The sequence below is a fragment of the Girardinichthys multiradiatus genome, chromosome 5 (assembly GCF_021462225.1).
Source record: "Girardinichthys multiradiatus isolate DD_20200921_A chromosome 5, DD_fGirMul_XY1, whole genome shotgun sequence".
Classification (NCBI taxonomy): domain Eukaryota; kingdom Metazoa; phylum Chordata; class Actinopteri; order Cyprinodontiformes; family Goodeidae; genus Girardinichthys; species Girardinichthys multiradiatus.
In genome coordinates, this window is record NC_061798.1 from 53,047,396 (window position 1) to 53,053,812 (window position 6,417).

Sequence of the window (6,417 nt, forward strand, 5' to 3'; positions counted from 1 at the left end):
CTGTGGGTACTTGACACTGGACTTCTGGCATTTTGGCATTTCCTTCTCCCCAGTCTTCCTCCAGACTCTGGCACCTTGATTTCCGAATGACATGCAGAATTTGCTTTCATCCGAAAAAAGTACTTTGGACCACTGAGCAACAGTCCAGTGCTGCTTCTCTGTAGCCCAGGTCTGGGGAATGCGGCACCTGTAGCCCATTTCCTGCACACGCCTGTGCACGGTGGCTCTGGATGTTTCTACTCCAGACTCAGTCCACTGCTTCCGCAGGTCCCCCAAGGTCTGGAATCGGCCCTTCTCCACAATCTTCCTCAGGGTCCGGTCACCTCTTCTCGTTGTGCAGCGTTTTCTGCCACACTTTTTCCTTCCCACAGACTTCCCACTGAGGTGCCTTGATACAGCACTCTGGGAACAGCCTATTCGTTCAGAAATGTCTTTCTGTGTCTTACCCTCTTGCTTGAGGGTGTCAATAGTGGCCTTCTGGACAGCAGTCAGGTCGGCAGTCTTACCCATGATTGGGGTTTTGAGTGATGAACCAGGCTGGGAGTTTTAAAGGCTTCAGGAATCTTTTGCAGGTGTTTAAGAGTTAACTCGTTGATTCAGATGATTAGGTTCATAGCTCGTTTAGAGACCCTTTTAATGATATGCTAATTTTGTGAGATAGGAATTTTGGGTTTTCATGAGCTGTATGCCAAAATCATCTGTATTAAGACAATAAAAGACCTGAAATATTTCAGTTAGTGTGCAATGAATCTAAAATATATGAATGTTAAATTTTCATCATGACATGATGGAAAATAATGAACTTTATCACAATATGCTAATATTTTGAGAAGGACCTGTATATTTAGAAATATCCTATCTAGGAGTGATGCTGAAAAACTAGTCCATGCATTTGTTACTTCAAGGCTGGACTATTGTAATTCTTTACTATCAGGATGTCCACAAAATGCAGTTAAAAGCCTTCAGCTGATTCAAAATGCTGCAGCAAGAGTTCTGATGAAAATTAAAAAGAGAGATCATATTTCTCCTATTTTAGCTTCCCTTCATTGGCTCCCTGTTAAATCCAGAATAGAATTTAAAATTCTCCTCCTCACATATAAAGCCCTTAATGATCTAGCTCCATCATACATCAGAGATCTGATTGGTCCATATGTTCCTAACAGAGCACTTTGTTCTCAGACTGCAGGTTTACTGGTGGTTCCTAGAGTCTCTAGAAGTAGAATGGGAGGCAGATCCTTTAGTTATCAGGCTCCTCTCCTGTGGAACCAGCTCCCAGTTTTAGTCTGTGAGGCAGACACCCTGTCTACTTTTAAGGCTAGGCTTAAAACTTTCCTTTTTGATAAAGCTTATAGTTAGAGTGGCTTAGGTTATCCTGAGCTATCTTCCTTATTTTTTAGTTTTTTTTAGTTTTAGCCTAAACCGGCTCAGTTATGGTTGAGGTGCAAACACACCCTCCATTTCTGCTACCTGTATGACCCCTTCTCTTTTCCAGTGGTTATAATCAGTCTGACAGAGAGAGGTATCCCAATCCTTGTGGTTTTTAGTATAACAATGACCATCAGTGGGACCCTTTGTGAGGTTCCTTGAGACGACATTGTTATAAATAAGCGCCGTTTAACTAAATAATCTGAACTGAAACTATCTCTGTAGTTATGCTGCTATAGGCTTAGGCTGCTGGAGGACATAATGACCACTTTCACTCTCTCTGCTACATTCTTATACTACTCTCCAATTTTGCATTTTTTGCTGTTACTTCAGCTTTTAACTTTGGTCTCTCTTTTCTCTTCCTAGAAGGTACACCTGGCCTGACTCTGTGTCTACCTGTGACACCTTTCTGGAGAGGGGCATCGTCCGAGCTTCTGCTGGCAACAACTTAATGTTCACCTTCTACAGATGATCCACATGGCCCTGTCTTTCAGTGTTTAACCCTTTCTCTCTCCTAGACATGGCTACTGACTGAGCTTCTACTGTAACTAACTCTATGTGCTCTCTTTCAGACTCTAACCTTGAAAACTGGCTCAGAGTTTATCTGTTCTTTCTTTCTAGATGAAACGACTAAAGGAGCTACATCCATTAACATTTACTTTACCTTCCCATAGAAAGTACTCCTGGATCAGTGCTTCTTTGTTCTCTTTGTGTCTCTGCTCTGTTCTCTCAAACCCCCAGTCGGTCGTGGCAGATGGCCGCTCACACTGAGCCTGGTTCTGGTTCTGCTGGAGGTTTCTTCCTGTTAAAAGGGAGTTTTTCCTCTCCACTGTCGCTACATGCATGCTCAGTATGAGGGATTGCTGCAAAGTCAACACCAGTGACTGTCCACTGTCTCTACATGCTCATCCAGGAGGAGTGAATGCTGCAAGTCACTGACTGGATGCAATCTGCTGGGTTTCCTTAGATAGAAAAACTTTTTATCCAATTTGAATAAATAACTGAATCTGACTGAACTGTTCAATGATTACGATTAATTGGAATGTATGAACCTGACTGTTGTGAAGAACCTTGAGACGACATGTGTTGTGAATTGGCGCTATAGAAATAAAACTGAATTGAATTCAGGACAACCTTTACATCCAGAACCCTACGGTGGACCAGCCAGATGTTCTGAAGTCAACACAACGAAAGCAGCACCTGAAGTTATATCATAACAGCTCGTTGCGAAGAACCAACTGTTCTCATTTCTGAGAATTCATACAGAACCTCTGACTGTAATGAACCAGGTCCGAATCACTCACTGAGTCCTCCCAGCTGCTTGATGACTGCAGCCAATGTGCTGTTGGTGACGCACTCCAGCTCACTGGCGACCCCATCAGGCAGAGCTCCGCGGCACAGGTACCTGGGCTCGATGATCCTCTTCACCAGCGGCATCCCTCACCTGCACACACACACAGATCCGACTAGAATCAGAACATCCAGAATCAGTCTGCTCTCTGACTGGCACTCAACTAGCAAACATCCTTACTGCAGCATCATGACTGTGTCTAGCCGCACAATATGGATAACTCTCAATAGGCTGAAGATCTGAAAGTTCTGCTGTTGATGTTCTTACAGCAGGTTGAGCACCTACTGCTGGATGGTTCCCACTCTCTGCCTTGGTCAGTACTCCTGCACACCAACCTTAGGTCAAGACCAGGTGTGTCAAACTCACCACCATGACCCCACCCACATGCTGATGTTGACATCACTCAGACTCATTGACATGTTGCAGTGTCCTCCAGATGCATATCTGCTTTGACAGAAAACAAGCTTCAGGAAAGTTCCTCTCAGGTCATCAACATGGCTCCAGTCTGATGTTCTTCAGTGTTCCAGCAGATGTTCCAGTCTGATGTTGCCAATGAACCCATGACCAGCTGCTGTCTGAGCCGAGATCATGAGACCATCACCTGTCCCCCCCCCCCCCCAAAAAAAAAACAGAAAGCTGATGGGCCATGACGTCATTTGAAGGTAACGTTACCAAACCACGTTGCGCTCGATGCGCTCGAGTTCAGGCTCCATCAGTCAGCTGATCGATCCGCGGCCCGACAGCCGGTGGTTCTGATCTGGTTCTGTTAAGGTTTTCAGCTGCAGATGGAGTCACGAACCTGTAGGCTTGGCCACTGCTCATAAACGTAGCTAATTAAGGTTTAGATCACCCTTACCCTGGCCTGAGACCGGTTCCGCTCCGGCGTCTGTCGTGCCAAGATCGTAACCCCCGACAGACAGACAGTGGATCCTCTGCGTCGGGAGCGCGCGTTCAGCAGGAAGAGCGAATCCAGTCAGCTCCACCTCATTTCCAACCCACTAGACGTGGAAATAAAGATGTTTTACTTATTGACGAAGTAAAAGAAGAGTGTTGTTACATTATGGTTCAATTAGTGGTTAAACCTGAAAATGTCACAGTTATTGTTATCAGGTACGGGATTGTTTGAACAGATCGAGAACGTTTGCCTAATCTGAGGATAATCAGATTGTTTAAACTTGATTGATCACTCTGTGGTCATTTCCAGATTTCCCGAAGATACTATTTGCTTTGTGTTATTAAATTGCCGCTTGTCTCTCAGGTGAAAGCAAACATCCACCTTCCTGAGTCCATCTCAGCTGTCTGCTTGTTCATGTAATATTTCTTGATAGATATAAAACAGATCCCAGATGGGATTAAATAAACTCTGAATCAAGTTGCAGCCAAAATTATTCTTATCTAGATTCAATGAGATTTTATTTCAATCAAGACGTATGTTAAGGAAATGAGACAGGTAGCTGCAGTCATGGAGGCTGGAAGTATCCTACCATCACCATCTTTTCTAACATCAGGTTTCCTATTTTATTTTACACTGCTGTCCTTAGATTATAATTAGTGGTCTTTGTGTTTTTAAGTCTTTTTGTCCTAATCAGCCAACAAATTTTCCTTGTTTTGGGGAAACAGACTGTAACATGGTGAGCCTGCCAGGTTTTGTAACTCCTTCCAAAAATGGACTAACAATGACCCACATATATGTATATTTCAGTGTCACAAGTCCACTGAGGGACGTTGCGAGCCTTTCTTTGCATAAGTCCCATTTAAAACTCTACAGACCAATCAATAAATATGTGCCTTTCCTAAACTATCATGAGGCCTGACAGGCTATCAGATAAACACTCAGAAATATACTGAGTCACTCAGGATGTGGAACCATTAATTAACATAACGGAGCTGCTCCCTCGGGCGGAACGGAACAGAGCAGGAACGGAGGATGTGGGATAATCCAGGCAGGAAGGAGCCGGCGGTGTTGGTTTTTCAAAATAAAGTACATTTTAAGGTTTCATTTAAATTTCAAACTCTGATTATGATTAGTATAAGTGGGTAAGTACAAAATAAAGAAAACAACGCATATATATATATATATATATATATATATATATATATATATATATATATATATATATAGATATAGATATAGATATGCCCTGTACCATGTAAAAGTAGCCAATGTTGACAATTAAAAAATAGAATAATATTAGCTCTTTCTGGTCTTCTTAAGTATTAGTGCAGCTGAATTTTACAAGAGTTCTAGAGGGGCTGTATTGGTAGATGGAAGACCACAAAGCAAAACACTGCAGTGATCTATTCTGCATCTTATAAACACTGTAATAAATTGTCTGTATTGGACCAGAGACAAACTGTGAAATTCTGGATATGTTCTTAAGATGATGAAATCCGTTTATGATTACATTTTTAAAATGATAAGTGTCAGCTGGTCCTAAATATAATGCTAGACCTACAGGGGTTGGACAATGAAAGTGAAACACCTGTCATTTTATTGTGGGAGGTTTCATGGCTAAATTGGACCAGCCTGGTAGCCAGTCTTCATTGATTGCACATTGCACCAGTAAGAGCAGAGTGTGAAGGTTCAATTAGCAGGGTAAGAGCACAGTTTTGCTCAAAATATTGAAATGCACACAACATTATGGGTGACATACCAGAGTTAAAAAGAGGACAAATTGTTGGTGCACGTCTTGCTGGCGCATCTGTGACCAAGACAGCAAGTCTTTGTGATGTATCAAGAGCCACAGTATCCAGGGTAATGTCAGCATACCACCAAGAAGGACGAACCACATCCAACAGGATTAACTGTGGACGCAAGAGGAAGCTGTCTGAAAGGGATGTTTGGGTGATAACCTGGATTGTATCCAAAAAACATAAAACCACGGCTGCCCAAATCACTGCAGAATTAAATGTGCACCTCAACTCTCCTGTTTCCACCAGAACTGTCCGTCGGGAGCTCCACAGGGTCAATATACACGGCCGGGCTGCTATAGCCAAACCTTTGGTCACTCATGCCAATGCCAAATGTCGGTTTCAATGGTGCAAGGAGCACAAATCTTGGACTCTGGACAATGTGAAACATGTATTGTTCTCTGATGAGTCCACGTTTACTGTTTTCCCCACATCCGGGAGAGTTACGGTGTGGAGAAGCCCCAAAGAAGCGTACCACCCAGACTGTTGCATGCCCAGAGTGAAGCATGGGGGTGGATCAGTGATGGTTTGGGCTGCCATATTATGGCATTCCCTTGGCCCAATACTTGTGCTAGATGGGCGCATCACTGCCAAGGACTACCAAACCATTCTTGAAGACCATGTGCATCCAATGGTTTTAGTGTGGGGGGTTTCATGGCTAAATTAGACCAGCCTGGTAGCCAGTCTTCATTATATCCTGAAGGTTGTGCCATGTATCAGGATGACAATGCACCAATACACACAGCAAGACTGGTGAAAGATTGGTCTGATGAACATGAAAGTGAAGTTGAACATCTCCCATGGCCTGCACAGTCACCAGATCTAAATATTATTGAGCCACTTTGGGGTGTTTTGGAGGAGCGAGTCAGGAAACATTTTCCTCCACCAGTATCACATAGTGACCTGGCCACTATCCTGCAAGAAGAATGGCTTAAAATCCCTCCGACCAC

At 43.4% G+C, this 6,417-nt stretch overlaps 1 protein-coding gene across 3 annotated transcripts in view; it reads right to left on the reverse strand.

Moving 5' to 3' along the window:
- The window catches only part of LOC124868647 (wiskott-Aldrich syndrome protein family member 3-like), a 46,132-nt gene extending 42,373 nt beyond the window's left edge, over positions 1-3,759 (reverse strand). For 2 of the 3 annotated variants that reach the window (XM_047366123.1, XM_047366121.1), the window contains exons 1-2: positions 3,633-3,759; positions 2,730-2,869 (exon numbers count right to left, since the gene is read on the reverse strand). In XM_047366123.1, coding sequence (XP_047222079.1) covers positions 2,730-2,862 — 133 coding nt within the window. In that variant the 5' untranslated portion in view covers positions 2,863-2,869; positions 3,633-3,759. Of the gene's footprint in view, positions 1-2,729; positions 2,870-2,956; positions 3,320-3,632 lie in introns of those variants that run through there. The other variant, XM_047366122.1, reaches the window with a different exon arrangement.
- Positions 3,760-6,417: the final 2,658 nt, after the last annotated feature.